Genomic DNA, 24,149 nt, shown 5'->3' with positions numbered 1-24,149 from the left:
GCTCTGTTGTACCTTTAAGCATCTAACCTTATGTAAGTAGGCCTATAACAATAACTAAAATACCGTATGATGTTGGAAACTCTTTAAACATTACCTTGTGAGGACATTCCACGTATTTCTAAATACAATTGTTTCTTCAACAATAAGCCCGTGACGCCACTTCAATAAATGTTCAATATTATTAGAGATGCAACAATTCTGGGGATTTTAGAACTTCAAACTGAACACTAGGTGCTAATATAAGATGCAAAGTCAGTGTACCATCTGGATAAATGCCAATAAAAGCATCACATTTTCTTTTACCAGGGATTATGCAGCAAATAATGACTTGATCATAGTATGCGGATCTGTAGTAGGCCTACTTATTTTACTAGGCCTACTTGTAGTTTTTATCAAAACCAAAAGTGTAGTATGAGATTGTCTCCCGGTGTACATCGCATGACCCCAACACTGGAATTAAGTCCTTTAAATGTTCGTGGGCTATTCCTTGTGTTCACACTGAATAAATCCAATCGAATCTAAAAATATTTAAATTGCAGTTACATATTTTTCAAATGACGCCCCTTCACTCATAATATGAAGTATATGTTGAAGAAAAAACTTTATAGGCCTACCAGTATATAGGATATGCAACACAAAATATGCTAAAAACTTTGCGTGTACTTTCGTATATTTGTATGCAAGCGATATTTATACATATGTACATAGCAAATATAAATAAAAGAATTGAATTGTAAAGTATTTTCTACATACAAGTTATAAATGTATACAAGCTATAAGCTATAGGCTTATGTAGAAATGAATTCGAAACCAATATAGTCGTCAGAAACAGGGGTGGGGCGCTTAACAAATTTGGCTGCTAAGCTGCAGACTTGCTACTTCTACCCACCTTCTCACGGGCGGATACATGTTTTAATTATTTAATTTGGAATCCTATTCACTCCAACCTCCAACGTGGTTTACCCCTCAAAGGCCAGACACAATAAAATACAACAAAACACAACAACAAAAATATGTACAAATATAAATTCTACAGCTTAGAGGTTACAACAAGGCACTTATGATATTTTGCATGAATAAAATTATTAATTATTAATTTAAATAGAAGTAAAACATAAAACACAAATGCCATTGGCGGATCCAGAAATTTGAAACTGAGAGGGCCCAGAAATAGACTTTCACAGATGGAGGTCTATACTACCTCAGCCCCACCATTTGATTATGGCACCTCTAGATGGCCGGAAATTGCACTCAAAATTTGAGGAGAATTTTCTTTCTTTCTCAATCTTTTTTCGATTTCAAAAGTTTAGGGTGGCCTGACTGGCTGCCCACTGCCCCACCTCTCTTAAATCCGCCACTGAATGCCTGGCTGGACTAGGAAAATTTATTGAAACCTGAGCCTGCGTAGCTTTATTGGTCTGAGAACGAATATCATACGCATGAATTGCTCTTCGATTAACAGCCTGGTGACTGCTTATAATCACCATGGTAATATTTGGCAATATTACCATGGTGCTGTCAATATTTGCTATAGATTCGTTCTATCACTGATAATACACAATGCATACAACATTGACCCCTGTTTATGTCAGTGGGATATGGCGCTCTGTGGAAACAATATTACTCAGGTCTGTAATTCCTTGATTTTACTGTAATTTTGATCATATGCCATGTCATATTGGATAATATAACGTTGAAATTAGAGGTGCAATTATTAATGTATATAATGTAGGCCTGTAGCGATTTTCTATATGCAGCGGGTAGGACCTACACACATTGCAATCAATATAGAGAGCATCGCAAGTAGCGTTTCAATGGGAGGCATGGGAGCAATTACCGTAGCCAGCTATTGGGACAGTTGAGACAGTCCCACACAATTTTTCTATGGGGTCCACAAATAATGGGTTCATATTTTTAAAATGGGTCCAGATTTCTCAAACTTTGTTGAAAATGGGTAATTTTTTAAGAAAATGGGTCCACATTATTCATATTTTTGCATAAAATGTGACAACTTTTATGAAAATCGGTCCACATTATTAAAATTTACGCGTAAAGTGCAGGTCCACCCTGATATTGTCCCACACTGTTTGAAATTCCCGGCTACAGCATTGCATAGGAGTAACACCCTACCCCCAGACCAAGTCTATGCGACCCCTCTTCGAACTGAAAACAGACCAGTTTTTTTTGTGTGTTTTTTTTTGCGTTAATAGGCGCTTTAAAATGTGTATGATTATTATTATTTATTACACTCAAGCCCCATCGACCACGACTTGTCGGATCAAGATGAAAATTCTTAATTTGTTCTGAGACCTCTCAGAACAGTTAAAACGCGGTTCTTTGCCCCTAAAATCCAACATTTGCTACTGACCAGGCCCTGCAAACCCATCCACCTTCGGAAATTGTAAGGTCCCACGTCAGGCTGTTTTAATGTAGCCACTACATCTAATAAAGTTATCGCCAAGCGCTATGAACAATACATCCCACTTTGGTAATGTTATTAGTAGATGCATATAATATTAGTATCATTATCATCAACTTCATCGTCATACACTTTTTTTCAGTTTAATAGGATAGCACACATATCCAGAAAACTACTCAAGGCGCTTTTTCCCTGGTCTTTTGATACAGAACCAATCATCACAACGTGCAACCTCCCCCGCTCCCTAGGAGTATTCCTAGTTTAAGCAGCACTACTAATTTTATTACGAATCGTTATAAATATTATATATAATCCTGGATGAAGAGAAGCGAATGCAGATAAAGTGTCTTAAAGTACACAATCAGTGTGACAAGCATCGGCATTGAACCCCCGACCTTTCGGTTATAAGGCCAACGCTTTACATGCTGCTCCACACCCTTTTTCATAACATTAATCGTCATAATTTTCATCGGATTTATCAATGAATAATAAATTAAATAATGCATATTAATAAATAATTATATGAAATAATACAGATTCATAAATGTGAAATAAAATAAATAATTGATTTTTGAATTATTATACGAAAATACAAGATGTAAGGTATTAATTTTACTTATGTGACGTCGTCTTTTATATGAATCAAATTCCTATTCATTTATTTTTTTTAGTAAAGCGGAACTACTGGAAATATGGATAAACTAGAAAAGTAACATTCAAATCCATTCATGTGACGTCATTTCAGAAGCTATGAGAGGCATAGCTCAACCTTCCAAAAAATGGAACAAGCCTCTTGAGTCTTGAGTAGGCCTACAGTCTGTTTATAATATATAAAATCATAGTTTTAAAGGACAATTGTATCTTAACTATGTACTTTGTTATTATCTGTCTAAAAGGTGTTTTGCGGGATACATCATGCAAAAATATATTTAAAGAAAATGAAAGACAATTGCGGCCAAATCAAAACAAAAACCTAAAAAGGATTAGGAAAACATTTTGTTTTTCTTGAAAGTAAAACTAGATGACAGCATACATCACATGGAAATTCTGGCAGAAATTTCAATTGCTGTATCGTAAATAAATTAGGCCTGTACAGTATTATTCTTACATGTCTAAATATAAAAGAGGACCATGTGATTACAGAAATTGAAAGCGACATTATTGCTGACACTCAAGTTATCTGATTCATTGGTTGTAAATGATTTCGACATCATAGTGTAATCTTTATTTATGGATTTTCAATTCTATCTTAGCTATGTTCAAACAAGAAAAATAAATAAAATAATTAAAATAATTGCTAATAATTATTAATTTGAATATATTTTAAGAAGTAAAAAGGACCAAACTAGAGTCAATATTATTATTAATAATATGATCTATACATAAGATAATAATAGCTTTTGAATGCAAATATATTCTATGCGCACGAATTAAATTAGGTGCCGGACGACGGATTACAATCACTATAAATAGTAGGCAATGCTTAAGTCACGTGCTTACAATCTATTCTTTAGATTCACCGGTTCTATTACAATACACAATGCATACAATAAATTGACTGAGAGTAGTCAATGGAATGTGCGACTGTGAATAACAACTACCTGGAATATAATTCGTTGATTTCACTGCGGTTTTGATGGCACATTTATAGGCCTATTGGGTAATGTAACGTTAAGGTTGGTAAGTTCATTAAGTATTAATTATTATAATATAGTAACTCGTTACATAATTATTAACAGCAGTGATTGTTTATATAATGGTGGGTGTATTATTCACTCACGGATACATGACGATGCACTTTGCTTTAGACTACCATAGCAACTGTGTACAACAAATCACACTAGAGTTACGATTAATAAAGGCCGAGACTAAAATTAAAACGATTATCGCATGTTACATTGTTATTACTAAATACACACATATAATATAATATAATATAATATAATATAATATTATAATACCAGTGACTGGGACTGAGTCAAAAAACTGAAACAGATCTGAAGTTTTATTTTTTTCTTTATGCAATACAGTATATAGAATAGAAATATATACCATACGAGTCAGGTATATCTTACAATATTGGGTACTGACATCCTAAAAAGAATAATTATTTATTTTTGGATGAAGCCATTCTTGCAGTACTTGACGTAATACCACACAGAGCTGAAAAGATAATAGTATAATACATACTCCAAGTATCGAAATGCACGCCATCGTGTCGGGATTCAATATTTCGACATGTTTCGACATCATCAGGAATGAAAAATTATCCATATTTGCAAGCTTATTTGCACAAGTACCAAAAGTGTTTGACCAATCAAAACATTACCCCTAATAGGTGACATAGCTATGAATAAACTAAAGATCAAAGCATTCTTACCCTACTGATCAAAGCTACCTACAAAAACAAAGAAAGCTCCTTTGAAGCTTTCAGCCTATTATTAAGTAATGGGTGTAGCCTACGTATAGCAAACGCTTCTTTAAACTTAGCTGAACAGAAATACTGTTCCGGTAATTATTAATTCCGCATGGTTTCTTTTCAACAGGAAAGGATTTAATAGAATCATCCGGCAACATCTACTACATTAAGTCTACCGACCAACCGAACGCCCTTGGAATAGTAGGAACTAAGTAAGCTTACACCGTTTACCCATATATAAGGTTCGAATACAATTTTTCTTTCTGTACAATACATAGGTTCATATTGTCTAGTCTAGTTCAATCAATTATCTATACTATCAGTTTATTTCATTTGTATATAGTCGACATTGTACAATTCTTTGTGCAAATACATTAATCCATAAAGCTAAGCGTGTATTGGACATTCTGACCTCTATTGACCTTAATTATTCTGAAGTTTTTTTAATTTAAGTGATTAAGCAGCCAGTTGTTTCTAACATCATGGAGTTGTACTCACTAAATTTACCAGCACAAATGATAACCCACCCCAACATTTCTATATTATATAAAGTTTCCTTGTTAACATCGATTATGAGAAAAAAGAAAATATCAAGAAAGCTTAATTACGTAGAGGAGGGGCATGATTAATGCTTCACAGTAAAAACAGAATGTGACTATAGCCTGGTTCTCACGAGAGCCCTAGTATCCGGATCGGGAGCTAACCGTTAGCGATAACCGTTAGCACCTGCGTGAGAGCGCCCGATCGGTTAGCGCTAACCGTTAGCGGTATCCGGATACGCTAACGGTTAGCAAGCGCTAACGGTTAGCAAGTTGAGGGCGTTTCTATCATCAACCAATCACACGTACGCGTTTACAATTTCCAGTTTCTTATTGGCCAGTGATTCGATCATCATAATTGTTGGTATCCGGATCGGTATTTTCTCGCATGGACGCACGGCAGCTAACGGTTAGCAGGATCCGGATCCTGCTAACCGTTAGCCGCCGTGTGAGAACATAGCCGTTAATTAATTACATATTGAAGCTAGTCGTTCGGTTTTAATATAGCTTATAACTTTCCCCAGCAGTTTTCACCTAATGTCATGGTGATAATTTGACTTCACAGGGAAAAAAACATAACATTTACAATGAAACGATCCGAGGTTGAAGAGTTGGTTAAAAAAATTGAGGAATCACCTGAAAAAATTGATTCTTATATAAAGAAGCTGATTACGGCAGTGGACGAGTTCGACGAGGAGGAAGATGTGAACGAAAAAAATCTGAACATAATAGCAGATGTTGTTGAAGACCATGTTGCACCAGCAGCTGAAAAATGGTTAGTTGTGAAAATTAATATCAATTGAACTACATACTTGTACTATGATTGGTTCGGGTCACCGTTTAAAATGTTTTGTTTTCAATCGTACATTATCTGCTATTGCAAATTGTTTATTGGAATTTGTGACATGCAGTATAATAAACATTAGGCCTAGTCAATTACGACCAACTATTAGTACAAAATCTAAATTTAATTATTTTCAAAATCGGACAGTTATGCAATTATGCATAAGCATATGTAAATTAATGAAAATCCCTTAAAAACACCATGTCACCAATGCATTCCACCCCAGCTTTTGCTATCGGTAAATTTTTCGTAGATTTATAATCATGCGGTACTGAGTATGGGCAAGATTTCCTGCTCCACAAAGAGACAGATGTATTATGGGGCTTGGAATTAAAAGTATAAGCCGTCTTCATTGAAACTTAAATGCTAGCCCTTAAAACATTATGCATTATTTTTAATTAATAACAGTAATTTAAGAAGTCCTTAATCGCAATCAAAGACATATCAATAAAATTCCGTCCATTAGACGTACAGAGTAAACATTAAAGCATTAGGCCTTGTTGGTCTGGTCTACAGACCGATTTGCACTAACCAAGCAAAGACAAGCATTCATGCAGACATCTTTAAGTTATTACTGCACATTAAAGGTAACATAATTTTTATAGTATAACTCTGGGGTTTTCTTTTTTAACACGAAACGCAGTAAAAGTAAAAAGTCTGGAGTCATGGCCAAACTTGCGGTTGCTTTGGCAAAAAGAAAGATGACGAGGTACTATCGCAGCATAAATGATATTCTGCGAGAACGAAGCATTGTAAACTGGAAGGTAAGCTTGGTCCTAAATTCCTAAATCCTGTTTCTTGTAGTACTTTTTTTCTGGCACATGAGCGCACATTGCAGGATACTGGTCCTTATAGTTGTCATGGTTGTCCACAAGCATCATGATTTTGCGTATGTTTTGTAAGCTGATGAACATTCTTTGTAAATATACTGAAAGACTGAGGTACCGTGAATTGAAATGAACACCCATACACATACATACAATATACACATACAAGTACACATTCCATACATATATACACATACATAATAGGTCTATGTATGTAACGATACCTCAGTATTTCTATGCTGTACATTATCTCCTAGATGTACTATATTCAGGTTTCAGTATTGAGATGCAAACAATTTCACTTATTTAATATAAACTGAATCATTGACATTTCGACGCTACATCATATTAGACAATTTATACTTCACTTATATTTCATATAAAATACGTCCAATAATTTTGCATCTCGTATACATTTGTTTTATAACATGCCATAGAAAACAAAAGCCACATTGAGTATGGCATAGTTTAAAATTAGTGTCATTTTGTGGACCTTCACACCAATGTCCTAGGGACACGCCTTAAAGGAAAGGCCCATTATTATGAAAACATATATTTGTTTTGGTCATTAAATTTGTCGGAATTTTATTTTGCTTAATTAGATTTAGATGGATTACTATATTATACGTTAACATTATTATTACTTTTATCATCATCGCCATCGTCATCGTCACCGTTAATTGATAGTAAAAATGTTACCTTTCAGAGTCTTGGTTTTGAGCTTTCACTGTTTTCACAACATTCACTGAACTGACTACCTTACTGGTTGTGTGACCGTTCCATAATTATTGTTCCTTATTTTTATTATTATTATTATTATTATTATTATTATTATTATTATTATTATTATTGTTATTGTTATTGTTATTGTTATTGTTATTGTTATTATTATTATTATTATTATTATTATTATTATTATTGTTATTGATATTATTTATTATTATTGTTATTGTTATTATTATTGTTTTAATATAGCTAATATTATTATTACTCCATTACTCTTAATAATATTAATATTATTTTTATTATTTTTATTATTTTTATTGTTATATTATTATTATTATTATTATTATTATTAATATTATTATTATTAATATTCTCGAAAAATAGCTCATCTGTGTTGGTGTTTGAATATACTAAACGTTTAAACTTTTGATCACAACACAAACAAATTTCATTACCGTGAAATTTTCGACCGTAACGCCACGGTCTTCCTCAGCACAATGACTGGAATATGACTTGAAGGCTACACCGATTTCGGGTACGTGATCTTACGAACACGTGACTCCAAAATCGGATCGTAGATCTTTGGCAGTTTGTGTCCGTCTCGGTTTAGTGTTGGTTTGTTCACACGGATATAAATTGCCTCTTTGATAACCTCTTTCAAAGTGTCTTGGTTCCCTGTCAAGAATGTTGACCTGTGCCAGGTCCACATGATGTCCAGGTGATTCAATGTGTATATGTTGAGAGATTTCCGATGAAGTTGAACTCGGTCTACGATGTTCCAAGAAACGTGTTTTCAGAGTTCTTTCTGATTCCACAATGTAAGAATCCTTACATTTGCCGGAAGTGGTTTTGCCTTGGCATGGGATGTGGTAGATGGCACCTGTGATGTCTTTCTTTTGGCTCTTGTCCTTTGGTGATACTCTTTACGTCAGTTCCAGTGGATAAATCGTTGGAAATCATTCACACCAGACTGCAAAACGACCCTACTCTTAGTAATAGGACCACCGTTACACCACAACAGATTACGTATTAAGCTCTTGGAGGTATGCCTGAGGTGCACGTATTTCGTATACAATGGCACGTTTTACCAGCAAATCCGTGGAGCGGCTATGGGATCACCGGTATCCCCCATCGTATGCAATCTTTACATGGAAAATATGGAACAACTGGCTATTAAGACTGCCCTTCATCCCCCAATTTGGTTGTACAGATATGTTGATGACACACATACTAAACTGAAGAAAGCTCATGCTCAAGAATTTACTGATCATTTGAATTCATTGGACCGGGATATTAAATTCACAACAGAGGGCGAGGTCAACCGTTCGCTGGCTTTTCTTGACACGCTTACAGTAATACAGAATGATGGTAGTATTAATATCAAAATCTACAGGAAACCGACAAACACTGATCAATACCTTAACTTTAACTCTAATCACCCTCTTCAACATAAATTAGGGGTCATCAATACACTTTATCATAGAGCCAACTCACTCGTCACGAAGGAGGAAGACAACAATTATGAATGCTTACACATCGATCAAGCTCTGAACAGATGTGGTTATCCAAACTGGGCTATCAATCGAGCAACTAGGAGACATAAGGGCAAGGTTGACTACCCGGCATCACAACTGTCTCTTATACACATCTAGATGTGTATAAGAGACAGCCCATACACATACATACAATATACACATACAAGTACACATTCCATACATATATACACATACATAATAGGTCTATGTATGTAACGATACCTCAGTATTTCTATGCTGTACATTATCTCCTAGATGTACTATATTCAGGTTTCAGTATTGAGATGCAAACAATTTCACTTATTTAATATAAACTGAATCATTGACATTTCGACGCTACATCATATTAGACAATTTATACTTCACTTATATTTCATATAAAATACGTCCAATAATTTTGCATCTCGTATACATTTGTTTTATAACATGCCATAGAAAACAAAAGCCACATTGAGTATGACATAGTTTGAAATTAGTGTCATTTTGTGGACCTTCACACCAATGTCCTAGGGACACGCCTTAAAGAAAAGGCCCATTATTATGAAAACATATATTTGTTTTAGTCAATAAATTTGTCGGAATTTTATTTTGCTTAATTAGATTTAGATAGATTACTATATTATACGATAACATTATTATTACTTTTATCATCATCGCCATCGTCATCGTCACCGTTAATTGATAGTAAAAATGTTACATTTCAGAGTCTTAGTTTTGAGCTTTCACTGTTATCACAATATTCACTGAACTGACTACCTTACTGGTTGTGTGACCGTTCCATAATTATTGTTCTTTATTATTATTATTATTATTATTATTATTATTATTATTATTATTATTATTATTATTGTTATTGTTATTGTTTATTATTATTGTTATTATTATTGTTTTAATATAGCTAATATTATTATTACTCCATTACTCTTAATAATATTAATATTATTTTTATTATTTTTATTGTTATATTATTACTATTATTATTATTATTATTATTATTATTATCATTAATATTATTATTATTATTATTAATATTATTATTATTATTATTATTATTTTTATTATTATTATTGTACTCAACGTGGTATTATAGGACCAAACTGCGGAAGCTATTATGCTAGTTGAAACATTCGTCGAACCACCGGAGATAAGAGTTTCGAAACGAGACGAGGATTGGAACGGCAAAGACCATCCAGAAAAAAGTGATTCGGCTGAAAAAATCATGAACTGTGTAGATAAAATGGTAGAAGCGTTTCAGTAAGTAGACCTACTCTTTGTCAGAAGGATAATGCTTGGAATAAATGTTAATGAATATTGGGTAATGTTTCATTCAACGAGGCGAACCGAGTTTAATAGAACGAGCATCTCTCAACGAACATTCTTTCTATTGGACGAAAAAAGCGTCCATTATTTGTTTGGTGAAATAGATTTCTGTCGTTTGAGATTGTAAGAAAAACAAAGTTAGTTCTAATTTCAACGAATCAAAGCATTGTATTAGTTGGAGGCGTTTAATGAATAGAACAAATTGAAAATGGCCAGGACTACTGTAGGCCTAGGCTTACGTTAAACATAGGCTCCCAGTGAGAGCGTGTGTCTATGCCCTATACTGCGTTACTGTACAAGTATTATGCCTACTAATACAGTAACGTATCCACATGTGAATTCGGTTATCAGGAAATGTGTGGTGTTGTTTACCGTAGTGACTTTTTAGTGAACTTTCTAGGACAGGTCTTATAATCATTTTTATCATGACTGATCCCATCATTCCTGCATACCGAATTTACTCGATCTTACAGCGTTAACTTCTAGACGAAAACATAAGCCTGGTTCTCACGAGAGCCATAGTATCACGTGTGTGAGAACGCCCGATCGGTTAGCTCTCACCGTTAGCGTTAGCGATATCCAGATACTGCTAACGGTTAGCAAGCGCTATCGGTTAGCAAGTTAAGCGCGTTTCTATCATCAACCAATCACACGTACGCGTTTAAATTTTCCAGTTTGTTATTGGCCAGTGATTCGATCATCATAATTCTTGGTATCCGGATCGGAATCTTCTTGTATGGACACACGGCAGCTAACGGTTATCAGGATCCGAATCCTGCTAACCGTTAGCTGCCGTGTGAGAACATAGCTAGTGTGTCTAGTTCCGAGGTGACATAAACACAAAAAATGGGTTTGATTATCATGCGATGGTGTAATTTATACCACGTGAAATCAAATCCGTCAATTAAAACAGAAGAATCTATTTAATAATTTAATTGATAATGTTTAATATCCTGTTTTAATAGGAGAGATAAGATAACAAAGAAGGTTGGAACGCATCTCCTGGATTTGCTAATAAAATGTTTGAAGGGAGCCACCACCGTCCAGATTAAGATTGTTGAAGGACTAACAGATGACTGGGATTTTAATGTTGAAGTATGCCATCAAGTTTGTCCGTGGTTTTATTTAGTTAAATAGCTGCGCTCTTTTATTTATTTACATGTGTTAAGATGATTTTAAAATGTCTTAATGCTACTGTGGCTGCTGTTGTTGCTACTACTATTACTACTATTACTACTACTGCTACTGCTACTGCTACTAATATTACTACTACCACTACTACTACTACTACTACTACTACCACTACTACTACTACTACTACTACTACTACTACTACTACTACTACTGCTGCTGCTGCTGCTGCTACTGCTACTACTACTAGACCAATACTACTCCGCCAACTACTATATAAGCACTGATACTTTAATATAGTATAACATTAAATAATAGGCAACGCGGTGGTTGATTGAGAATGTTAATATAAGAAAATAAACAGTAAAAACAACTCAGGTTAGAATGATAAGAATATAAAAGTGATGAAAACGGAGACTATCGATATAATACAATATATAATATGTGATAAATCCATAAGGCCTATTATTCAAATTAATGTGGCAGAAATCCGAAATACCTATTACGTAATGATAAAAAACCTTAGTGAAAATGAGCGCATATAAAGTGGTAATACAAAAAAAAAAACATACAGTAAAAACAACTCAGGTCAGAATGATAAGAATAATATAAAATATGGTGGATGTCCGATATATATATATGTATATATAATAGTAATGGAAACAAAATATGATGGATCCATAAAGATTATATGCATTAAAAACCGAAGACGTAAGTAGTTGAAGACTGCTAAAAGAATAACTTAAAATATCTAATCCGTATAGGGTGCTAAAGCTAAAGAACTGATACCGGAGTTATTTAAGGCACTTGATGACTGGTACAGGCAAATTGATGAGGTCTTATCGAGCGAAGATGATCACTTTCAACACAAACCCTCGGAAAAATCATTAGAAATTGCATTTAAATCAAACTGGTAAGATATATTATAAAATTTCAGGTGTTTATCTAGGTTAAGCCGGAAACAAACTCCCTATGTGGGTCAGGGGAACATACTAATCAAGAGAACATTTTATCTCTCAACTAATGTAAATATTTTTCCCCTCCATGGCCACTTTCATTTTATAATATGCCTAAATCCTAAAACAAAAAGTTATATCTGCCTTTCTTTTAAACATAGCATCTTCTTTCAAGGAGTACAAACATTGTATTAGGTGCAATGAAACAAAATTAATGGGACAAAAAAAAATGAAAATGGTATCAAATTACACGAAGTATTACGCAAATCAAAAAATAGATTAGTTTGCTAATAAATGGTCTAAATACATAACTTGGTAATATTTATTTATTACTATTTAGTTATGGCTGTGGCTAGCAGGTCCGGTACGTACGATATCTAGGTAATGGTGAATGTTTCTAGCTGTTGTCAACCCTAACCTTCTTTATCATTACCGAGATAGCCTACTGACCGGAATTCTAGGCGAATCGATGTTATAATAACGAATGATACATTGTTTATAATTTATAGTCCTGTAGATAAATATATGAAGCACGTTGTCTCAATATGGAATAACACATTGACGAAGGAACTGGACGGCCAGCCACTCACGGGTTGGGGTTCGATTGCAACCACAATATTAAGCAGCTTCATAATTTCTAAGGTACATACATATAATTGTTTTAACCATCTACTATTGTAAACCTAATAGCCCATGTATTGAAATGATTCATCTAAAGAAATGAAGAAATGGAACACTTGATACTCTAGCACTAAGTACCGTGTGAATGATTTGAATTTTTTGAGAGACACAAATTATGAAATGTTTGTACAGGATTTTACCCTCACCTGACATTCAGAAGCCAAGCATCTTATTCATCAAGCCTAGTAGATTATCGTAAATAAAAAAATATGATTTTTTTTCCCTTCTGAACCAATTTTAAATAATTTTAGGCTACTTCGATAGACATGAGTGAATTCGTCCCGGGGATAATGCGACTATTGAAATCAGATATTGAGTTGCTGAAATCCCTTGCGTCAGGTGTTATAGCAACGATGTATCAGAAGATTGATGCTCTTGTACCGTGCGCAGATGATGTAGTGGACGTGTTCATCAATGATGATGACATGGATTATATAGGAAGTAGGGAAAAACGAGTTTTTATCTTACAAAATATACAAGTTGAAAGATAGCTAATGACATTTTATACTTAATCACATAAAGTACCGAAGTAGCCGTTCACACTACAAAACCGGTTTTTTTTCAGTGGCTCTAAAACCTCTGTATGCAAAGTGTCCAGAAAAGATTATAAAGAAAATTGACATCATCATAGAAAGTTTAGGCGATATGGACTCTAGCAAGAAAGGTTATGTTTATATGTTACTAGACGATATTTCTAAGTCTGAACCACAGGTAAGACGGTAAAAATTGTTTACAAAAAGGTGTTTTATACAGAGAATTTGTCAATCGCTAAAGGGTAGTAATTATAGTTGATACAATAAAAACGAAGCCTGGGTCCATCTTCCCATTATCCATTGACGATTCTTTTTATCGCACAACCTCTAAAACAAACGTCCTACACTGTGCCTTGACTAAGCTAATTAGTGCACCTGAAATAACTTTTATTAATAGTACCTGCCCTACCTACTATTGATCATATTTCTTTTCTATTGGACTTAAAATATGTCCCGCTGTATACTGCTGTGTACGTGTATGTTCTGCTGTGTACGTGTAACTTTTCTTTCATGGGGACTATCAGTAGATCCGATTGTTCGTGATCTAGTCACTATGCGGTTTTACAGATCAAAGAAGAAGAATGTCAATTTCTCTTGATTTTTGGCGTATAAAAAGTACTATTCTAAAGCTAGCACTGTGAATTGGTTCCCATTAATTATTTATTACATTAGGTATATGTATTGGATTGTCTATACATGTATTACCGTATTTATATTGACAGCTTAGTTTGTAGGATTTATTAATGAATAAATTACATTTCAATTAATATTGTAATTTTTCTTTTACATAGAAAAATGTAAACATAAAACATTGCAAAAATTATTACTGCATACTTTGTTCCCACTTCAGGTATTTTTACCCCATCTGGACGTTTTAATGGAGGATTTAAACGATCCAAACCTTCAGTTCCAAGTTCTAATGGTCCTTGGCGAGGTTGCAGCAAAGTATCCAGAGAAGTTTGTCGATAAAGTCGATATTCTGAATGAAATCTTAGTGGAACAACCGATGGCTGTTTATCACGTGGATAAAATAATCGCCAGCGTAGGAACAATTGACAAGGTAGGCCTTATTATTTTTAAATTGCATGATAACACCATCATTTTCCTGCATCGTACATCATCATTTTGCATGGTAATCGTTTACCTTATTTATGGAAGCCGCAGTTAGGCTACGCCGATGTAAGTATTAGGAGTCAAGCAAACTATAATATAAAGGTAGGCTACCACTCCGATAGTAAACAGTAGAATAACACTAAACATTATAGACAGACAAATATTTAGTTTGCCCTAAACTGTAGGCCTTTTATAAGATTAATTAAGACCTCTGACCTTCGGATAATCTTTTCCTTTCGGATGGTCAAAATGTTAGAAAATACTAAGCCGCCAAGTTTATCTCGCTAAAAAGCAAACTCCTATATATACGGACTTTCGACTTTAGTTAGAAATCCTTGATTCACTATGTTATCCACAAGATTCTGAAAAGCAACAATCTATTCTTTGTCCACAAATTAGTGCATAGGTTTGCCATGAAATATGTGTATTGTATGCAGGCCGAATGTAAATGTAAAAGCTAGTAACGTTATCTTTTTATATGTTTGATGTAGAAAATTTGTTCTTATTTAAAGTACTTTTGTTTTAACAGTATGACTATAATTCATAAATTTTATATAAATTTAATAGGGAAAGGCAAAGAAAATTATGAAAATTCTAGCCGAACAGCTCCAGACAGTACAAGTGGTTTACCAGTCTGTGGTTATGATGGAAATGAAGAGAATAGGGCACAAGTATCCAGAATGTTTATCGGAGTACAGAAAGGAGATAGAAGCCATGAAAGACAGTCCACAGATGGGAGTAGGAGACATGGTGGTGGCACTCATCGACTTCATGGAGGGACGCACGTAAGTAACAAGGGCGCAACAGTACCGAATGTCTCAATTTTATGTCTAGCTAGGTTAACAACAAACATTTACAAATGTGTATCAGCTTTATAAAGATATTTTTTATTGATGCTACTAGTCTCGAAGCACTGCATGAAGATATTACCGAGCAGAGGGATGACATTGACAACTTGGACTCCCGGGTAACAACAACAGAGAAAAACGTAACTGAAGTCACTGAGAAAGTTGATAAACAGGGAGAGGAAATAACAGCTGTTCAAAATGATGTCGCTACTCAAGGGCAGAAGTTAGAGGAACTGGAAGAAGTTGTGGATGAGACAGTTGTAAAAGTTGATGAGATTGATCACAAGGTAGGTTAATGATTATCAGGTTATTAAACTTAGTATATTGAATTAAGATTATGTAATGCAAGCTAAAATATTGACAACAGATTGCCAGTCAGTGTCACTAGGATATTGCATTCATATATTGTATCTAGTAATTATAACGATTATGAATGTATTTATAGACTATTACTAATGCACCCAAATGGTCACGGGATGTTTCAAAACTTCTAAATCCTGAAGGTGATTACGATTGGAGATTTCTGGCAATTCGACTGGGATACTCTGGCGAGGACATTCGTAACTGGGCGTTGTCGCCAGATCCAACTATGGCGATCCTAGCTGAATGGTACACGACGCATAAAAGTAGTGACGCAACCTACGCTATACTCACGGCCTTGGAAGATATGGGACAAACAGAGGCTGTGAAAATTATTGAAGAATCCTTAGAACAAGCAGGTAGCCCAACGTAATGTTACGGTAGTAGATAGCTTGTCAGTAGACATAAGTAATTAGTGATACGCAATACATCGTCTACTCTATCATTTATATTTCAAGAACAGCAACAACAACAAAAACCTATTAAGGTAAAACATAGGTATGCTTCATTTAAACATTTATTTGAATTATTGAGTCTGTAATAGAAAATAATGTTTGTCGTACTATAATTATATGGTGTCATTTAAACTTTTCATAGATGCAATGGTTCCAAAATCAGGACCTGATATCTCAGAGAAACCACCAAAGGTCTTTATCAGCTATCAGTGGGATCACCAACCAGAGGTAAAAGCTATTCGAGATCATCTGGAGATGGCAGGATTCGATTGCTGGATGGACATTGGTCAGATGGGCGGAGGGGATAACCTCTACGCGAAGATCAATCAAGGAATGAGGGCTGCTAAAGTGGTTCTGTGTATGACAACTGAAAAATACTCAAAGTCAGAAAACTGCAACAAAGAGGTAAAATAACAGTTTGTGATAAATGAAGAACACTGACTTAATTCAAATGTTAGGTTTAATACATTTTCTTTTCGTGTAGAGTATTACATCATTCTCAATAAAATATTTTTCTAAAATTAATAACCAAAATTAGGATAGAAAAATGTTCAGTATTTTAAGACTTAGTAGCCCAAAATTTAAATTGATTATTGCAATATAGTGCCTATAAGATATTTTAAATTTGTATCATATATTGTCAAACTATATTTATTTTAATTGATATTTTTTTTATTGAGAATATTTACCTTTTTGTTTTACTTTGTTTACAGGTGAATTTGGCAAATCTTCTAAATAAGCCAATCATACCAATTCTTATTGAGCAAACGGCCTGGCCTCCAGAAGGACCAATGAGCATGCTTTTTGCTCAACTCCTTTACATTCAATTTTTTACCAAAGAGGAATATGTTCGGGGGGAGAAATTTTGGCCAGACAGCAAATTTTCGGAGTTGTTAGGTCAAGTTAGCTATTATGCTGCTCCTGACCCGACTAAAATTACTGATGGTGAGTGTAATAGAAATTTAAATTTCACATATAGATATTACATACTGTGAGGTCTACTACCTTTTCATGTGATATTTTGCATGTATGTGCAGTATTAGTGCTACATCAATCTGCGAGTGCGTTTCTATAAACTTACGTTTTACAGCAATACTTTATATTTTTAAGTTTATTTACGAACGTACATTTTTTTCAGAATACAAAAGTTGGGTGCCATCTGTCGAAGCGCCATCACAAGAAATTAAACGAGCAGCAGGCGAGGAGACGGCAAATGTAGAAAAGAAAGTGGAAGACTCTCAAGCGGTGAGTAAAATACACGGTCAGACGAATGATAGTTGTTATTTGAATACCGTTATGTCGACGTCCAGGGGCGGATTTAGAGGGGGCGGCCCATGATGGGGCGGGGGATGTAAAAAAAAATAAGAAAAAAAAGAAAAAAGGGAGGAAAAAGAAAAATAATAATAGCCCAGAACGCCTCAAATGCTATTTTCGGGCGTCTACAACACGAAAATTTCGCGGGGGCATGCCCCTGGACTCCCTAAGACAGTGTTGTTCGATCGGCCCAAATTTCGCCCCCTCCCCCTTTTGGACATCTCTGGATCCGCTTCTGACGTCAACATTCATTGTGTATACGATGAGGGGAGTACACATGGAAGTTAAGATACGATATTATTTTATTGTCATAAAGGAAATTGTGATGATTGTTACAGTAAATGAATACAATAAATAATCAAATTAGTCAGTCACGTGAAGGATAAACGAATTGAAGTATTTGCATAGGAGATAATGGGTGTCTTTGGATGAATCTAGGAAAGAGCACAATGACTCACGAAAAGAACAATAATACAGTACTCACTTGCCTTTCCCAGTTCTTCAGGTGGATCCATGTGGTCTTTCCTCTATCTTGAAATCCCACTTATTTCATGCAGAAAAATCTGTTCATCTTGCAATATCCATATATTATATTTTTAAATAAAAAGAAAATTGGAATTGTATAATGATAATCATTATTATTATTATTATCATTATTATTATTATTATTATTATTATTATTATTACTGCAGAATTATAATTATACAAAAATATTTCGTATTATTTCGTATTTTTAAATAAAAAGAAAATTGGATTTGTATAATGATAATCATTATTCTTATTATTATTAATGTAGAATTATAATTCATACAAAAATAAAAAGTAATGAGTTATTCCAGATGATTTATTATACTGCTTTTGTGTATTTCATTCGTTTTAATTGTAGATTTTTTGAATCACTATTACATTATTGTTTCGTTGTATTTGTCACAGCCAGTGGATACTGACGCGGATGTATTCATCTCCTACCAATGGGACCATCAACCACAGATTAAGAAACTTTACCAGCGGTTAACAGATCTGGGATATTCGTGCTGGCTGGACATTAAGCAGATGGGAGGGGGAGATCCTTTGTATAGTAAAATCGACAAAGGTCTTCGTAAAGCGAAGGTATGTATTAACACATATGCGTGGACATGGTCCAATATTAACATAAACTATTGTAAGAAAAAAAAATGAAAATGATTGTAAAACCTTGAATCGGTCTATAAATTAGTGAGACAGAATTCAGTTAACACTAAAGACGGGACTTGTACGGTGGATTCTCTCTGAAATTAAATTATAAAAAGTGAATGAATTAATATGCTACTTGATATATTTATTTTATTCATAGGTAGTCATTTCATGCGTTACGCCAAAATATTCTTTGTCAGCAAACTGCCGCCGTGAGGTTAGCCTATCAGATGCTCTACGTCGACCAATCATTCCAATACTCCTCCAGCAAATGACCTGGCCACCAGAAGGGCCAATGAGTATGACGTTTACTCAACTTCTCTACATCGACTTCACTAAAGAGTCGAGTCAGAAAAATTTTGATGATGGAAAATTTGATGAACTAGTAGAGAAGATCAGTGAGCATGCGCAGCCAGAAGCTTCTTTGCCGGCGGAGAAAAAGGACGAACATGAAGTCAAGAAAACGCCCGATCAAACACCAGCAATATCCAATCAAGGCGAACCTAAGCCAAAGGACCCGGCTCCTACAGAAAAACCCAAACAGGACCCTCCTCCACAAGAAAGTAAAGCAGATTCCCCTTCACCAGAACTTGAGAAGCCAAAGGCGAAATCAAAAGCATGTTGTATATTGTAACACTAAACAATGACTATTAAACCACGAAGTTCTTATGGTAGGCCTATACATCAAGATCTAACCCCAGACACTTTCTCTCACACTCTTAGAGTTCTAATTTTATGATACTCACATTGACAGCGAGAGCCTGCAGGTTCGAATACCGCGAGAGATTTTTTTATACTGAACTGAAGATAAGGAACTTATCGTTGAAGTGCTTTGATTGATATGATTACAACATCATGTTCCTGTTCGAGGACTGTTATTATTATTTATCTATTTCTTTATACACCAACAAAAAACGTAAATTGTCCCCTTAAATAGGGGTTTCAGGCATGTTTTTGCACAATGATGACATGAATTCTTTAATTATTTCATTTTATTTGACCTAAGAATGAGTTAAAGTTGAATTATTACTAATTTATAACAATAATTTGCAATGCAAAAACAATTCATTTATGATATGAAATCAACAGAAATTTAATTAAAACAATAAAAGTTATATATATTCCCGTTATTGTTAATAATTTGAGTGCAATGTTAATTACCAAATATTCTTTTTTTTTTATATTGAGCTTTCTATTGGATGCACAAGATCGAATAGTATGAATAGAGTAACGACTTAGAAATCAGGGTACAGGCTGTGTGGTATAGAATAGAATCCTATGAAAATACACAGCACAAGAAATCCCCATGGTTAATGGTCAAAATTGACAAGATTGTATTTATTATTCAATTTCAATTAACTTTATTCCAATATCAAAACAATACAATTATCAGCAAAAGAAATACATTGGTAGCAGATAAAGGAATAGGTTACAAAATAAGCAAGAAAAATGCTTTAAATATGTAACCCTGCAAAAAAAAAAGAAAAATTAATACATATAAACACATAATACAAAATTATTAAGAGTATAACAACATCAAGAAATAACAAAAATATATATATAGACCTATCAAAGTTAACATTTATTTTTATATTTTTCTATAAGATACTGAGACAATTGCTTTTTAAATTTGCTTATTGAATCTAACTCTTTTAATTTATCAGTTAAATTATTCCGAAATATATTTTGATTTGTTTATATTTAGCATAAGCTTATAACAGTAAACCAATTATAAAGTATCGATAATTCATGGTTCATCATAACATATGCTTGTTGGACATTACTATGACTATAAAACACGCTTGTATCATCAGCATACATTATCATATCAATATGTTTACAAGCAAGGTTAATATCATTGATAAAAAATAAAAACAATAAGGGGTCCCAATATGGATCCTTGAGGAACTCCAGTATTGATAACTTTTTTATTTGAGACTTTATTACCAACAGATGTATATTGCTGTCTATTTGTTAAATAATCTGAAACCCATTTTAGTGGGATTCCTCTTATATAGAACCTCATCTTATTTAACAATCATTATCGATGGTATCAAACGCTTTTGATAAGTCAGGAAAAACGCCTAGAGTAACCTCTTTATTGTCAATTGCATTAGTAATCTTTTCAATGGATTGGAGTAAGGCATGGCTAGTTGAATGATTTTGTCTACTGTGCTGAGCTTAGGATATTAAATTTCGAGAGATAACAAAGTGTTTGATCGTAGTCAATTCGCTCAAATATTTTAGAGAAAATGGTATAATGGAAATTGGCCTATAATTATTTATATCGGTTGTATCTCCCTTTTTAAATACTGGGATGACTTTTGCAATCTTAAGACCAATTGGAACACATCCAGATGATAAATAGGTATTGATAATATGTGTTAGAGGTTTTTATATGACTTGGGAAGCTGCTTTCATAATTTTAGCACTAATATCATCATGGCCAGGAGTTGTGTTCTTAGTATTTTTGATATAAACGCCAGTTCCATATTCAGTGACTGGTTTAAAAAACATTGAGGATGAGAATTTCCTTTAAAAAAAATACGGTATGAGTTATTTGGAATGTTTTGGTTATCAAATTTTGTTTTTAATTTTTGTCCAATATCAACAAAAAAGGAATTAAATGCTTAGTCTTTATCTTTATTATTAATAAATAATAATAATAATAATAATAGTGTAGTTTTATATAGCGCACAAATCCATCTAATGTAAGATGCTCAGGGCGCTTGAAATGTGGACTAGTGACTCGATCAATGACTTTCTTCGCCCCTAAGGGTCCCTTCGTGTCTGTGCTACCCGGTAACCCGGTACCAGCAACTCTCGTCGTCCACCACAGGGGCTGTCTGTTCCAGTACACCGGGGTATCCCCCTACTCGTCTCGAAGGATGTACAGGGTTCTTTATAGTGCACACGAGCCATTGTATACACGAGCCATTGCATATTAGACAACACTTCTGTACCCGATGTCACTTCAGAAGGTAAATTGGTATTCTTTTTTCTACCTATTACTTCGTTCAATATTGTCCAGGTTTTTTCATGTTATTTGTTTTTTGTTTAAGCATTTTAGAGTAATATTGTTTTTTACGATTTCGAATAATTGTGGTTAATTTGTTTCTATAAATTAGTATATTTCTTTTTATTTTCAGGGCTTTTTGTTTGGTTATACCTTTTATATAAACTATTTTTGTGAGTAATAGCCTTTGCTATTTCCTCTGTAATCCAAGGAGATTGTAGTTTATTTGCTTTAATTCGCAATCTTTTTATAGGAAAGAATCTGTTAATTGCATTATTTAAAATATTAATAAATATTTGATGTATAATATATATCATTATTATAATTATCATTTGCATCATTTCCGTTTAAGATATCATTTCATATTCTAAAGTATCACATGCACTAAGTCTATACCAATTAAATTCAATTCTATTTTATATCAGATTTCTCCATAAAAAAAGATTACAAGAAATAATTTTTTTTTTTAACAGTTAAGCACATAAAAATCCACATAAACAGCACAAAATGTTCAAGTGTCTGATATGATGAAGTGGCATTATAAAGATTAAGAGGAAAAAGTGCAGGTTTGATGTTACGTTTATTTCTCTAAAGGTGTCAACATATACAGTATATTTGAATGAATTTTCCTTAATTTGAGACTACTGTGGGTTTTTTGTTGACACTTGAAACTATAAAAAGTGTCTTCTTAAGTTAAACATGTATTGATTGACCATTTGGCACAATCAGAAAAATCGTCCTTGTTCCTTTAATATTAAGGGTGTCTTCGCAATAGAGATTGGCCGTAGTGTTAAAAGATATATTTCCCCTCGTTCTACTGGGTGTCCCTTGAATAGGGGTGTCTTAAGAAGGGGAGGGGTCTACTGTAATATGATGTAATAACTCAATGGTTTTGAAAGAATGCTTTGAAAGCATTCGAATTTCAGGCAGACGAACGAGTAGGTGATGGGCGACTGCTTACAATCGCCATGGTGAATTTAAGTGCTGTCAATATTTTCTTTACTTTGCCGGTTCACTAACAATACACAATACAATACATACAATAAAATTGACTTTAGTAGCCAATATATGGAATAGTGCTCTGTGAAAATCATGGGCACAGATCATGGGAGAGACAGGGGACACCTCCCTATCCCCCACACGTATTTTGAAGGGGGTTTCCAGCCAGCTATGTACTATTTACCAAAATTGTCACGCCTCAGTAATTGAGTGGTGGACGTTTATAGGCAGGTTGTATACTTAACAACACACGTACACGGGTATAATACGAATGCATTGTTGATACTGTAAAGCCCTTTATTTTCGTGGCCCTTTATTTTTGTGGCCCTTTATTTTTGTGGCCCTTTATTTTCGCGATTTTACAATATGAACACCTTTTATATTATTCTTTTGCTACTTGTTTTTAAGAACATATTTATTTAAACTGTTTTCTCATTATGACTTATCAACTTTTCATCGTTCTGTCTCCTTCTATATTACCATACGCTACGGTACCGTGTACTTTATCTGCCGCTTAAACATAGTATTTAATGTGTGCATCATTGTCTCTCCGCACCATGTGTTTATACAGTATATAAAAGATAAAGGTAAAAGCAGGAGAGTAACCCATAACTCGCAGCTTCATTGTGCTGAATTGTGTATAGGCGTGGTCCGTGCATACCATTTAATACCACATATAATACCATTAAATAAAATATATTAACTAATAAATATCAAATTAAATAAATAAAATAAATAAAGATTGATATATATGTATAGACGTAAAGACGTCTATATATGTATATATATATATATATATGTATATATACAGTATATATATGTATACATATATAATATTGTTATTATTTTTATCCAATAAAGTGTTTCTGAATTCTATACATGGAATTCGTTTCCTATATTCTTTTGATTCATATATATATATATATATATATATATATATA

The 24,149-nt window shown here is 33.8% G+C and overlaps 1 protein-coding gene across 6 annotated transcripts; it reads left to right on the top strand.

The window, feature by feature from the left end:
* Window positions 1-1,541: 1,541 nt before the first annotated feature.
* Window positions 1,542-20,614, top strand: LOC117110328. Of its 6 annotated transcripts, none has more exons than XM_033253007.1 (19): window positions 1,542-1,628; window positions 4,966-5,050; window positions 5,943-6,152; window positions 6,865-6,985; window positions 10,400-10,563; window positions 11,595-11,724; window positions 12,525-12,673; window positions 13,226-13,358; window positions 13,649-13,838; window positions 13,963-14,108; window positions 14,781-14,990; window positions 15,611-15,828; window positions 15,947-16,178; window positions 16,337-16,610; window positions 16,849-17,111; window positions 17,420-17,651; window positions 17,845-17,951; window positions 18,954-19,130; window positions 19,354-20,614. In XM_033253007.1, the coding sequence occupies exons 1-19, from the start codon at window positions 1,586-1,588 to the stop codon at window positions 19,825-19,827; spliced, it is 3,558 nt and encodes a 1,185-aa protein (XP_033108898.1). In that variant the 5' UTR covers window positions 1,542-1,585; the 3' UTR covers window positions 19,828-20,614. The 6 variants fall into 6 exon arrangements, with proteins under 6 accessions (XP_033108898.1, XP_033108913.1, XP_033108937.1 ...); XM_033253022.1 differs by having other exon boundaries at window positions 1,566-1,628; window positions 4,966-5,080; XM_033253046.1 differs by lacking the exon at window positions 1,542-1,628 and adding an exon at window positions 3,945-4,095.
* The last annotated feature ends 3,535 nt before the right edge of the window (window positions 20,615-24,149 follow it).

This window comes from Anneissia japonica, unplaced genomic scaffold, assembly GCF_011630105.1.
Source record: "Anneissia japonica isolate Jap-2015-1 unplaced genomic scaffold, ASM1163010v1 scaffold1511_len2985839_cov193, whole genome shotgun sequence".
In the NCBI taxonomy this organism is placed as follows: Eukaryota; Metazoa; Echinodermata; class Crinoidea; order Comatulida; family Comatulidae; genus Anneissia; species Anneissia japonica.
The sequence above is the reverse complement of the archived record's forward strand: the minus strand, read 5'-3'. Positions and strand labels throughout refer to the sequence as shown.

What these genes read in the sequence shown, in the direction of transcription:
- LOC117110328 (XM_033253007.1), top strand. Translation starts at nt 1,586, where the DNA reads ATGTCAGTGGGATATGGCGCTCTGTGGAAACAATATTACTCAG. An exon ending in GTGGAAACAATATTACTCAG is followed by an intron (nt 1,629 to 4,965) that starts GTCTGTAATTCC and finishes TCTTTTCAACAG; the next exon opens with GAAAGGATTTAATAGAATCA. An exon ending in GCACCAGCAGCTGAAAAATG is followed by an intron (nt 6,153 to 6,864) that starts GTTAGTTGTGAA and finishes CACGAAACGCAG; the next exon opens with TAAAAGTAAAAAGTCTGGAG.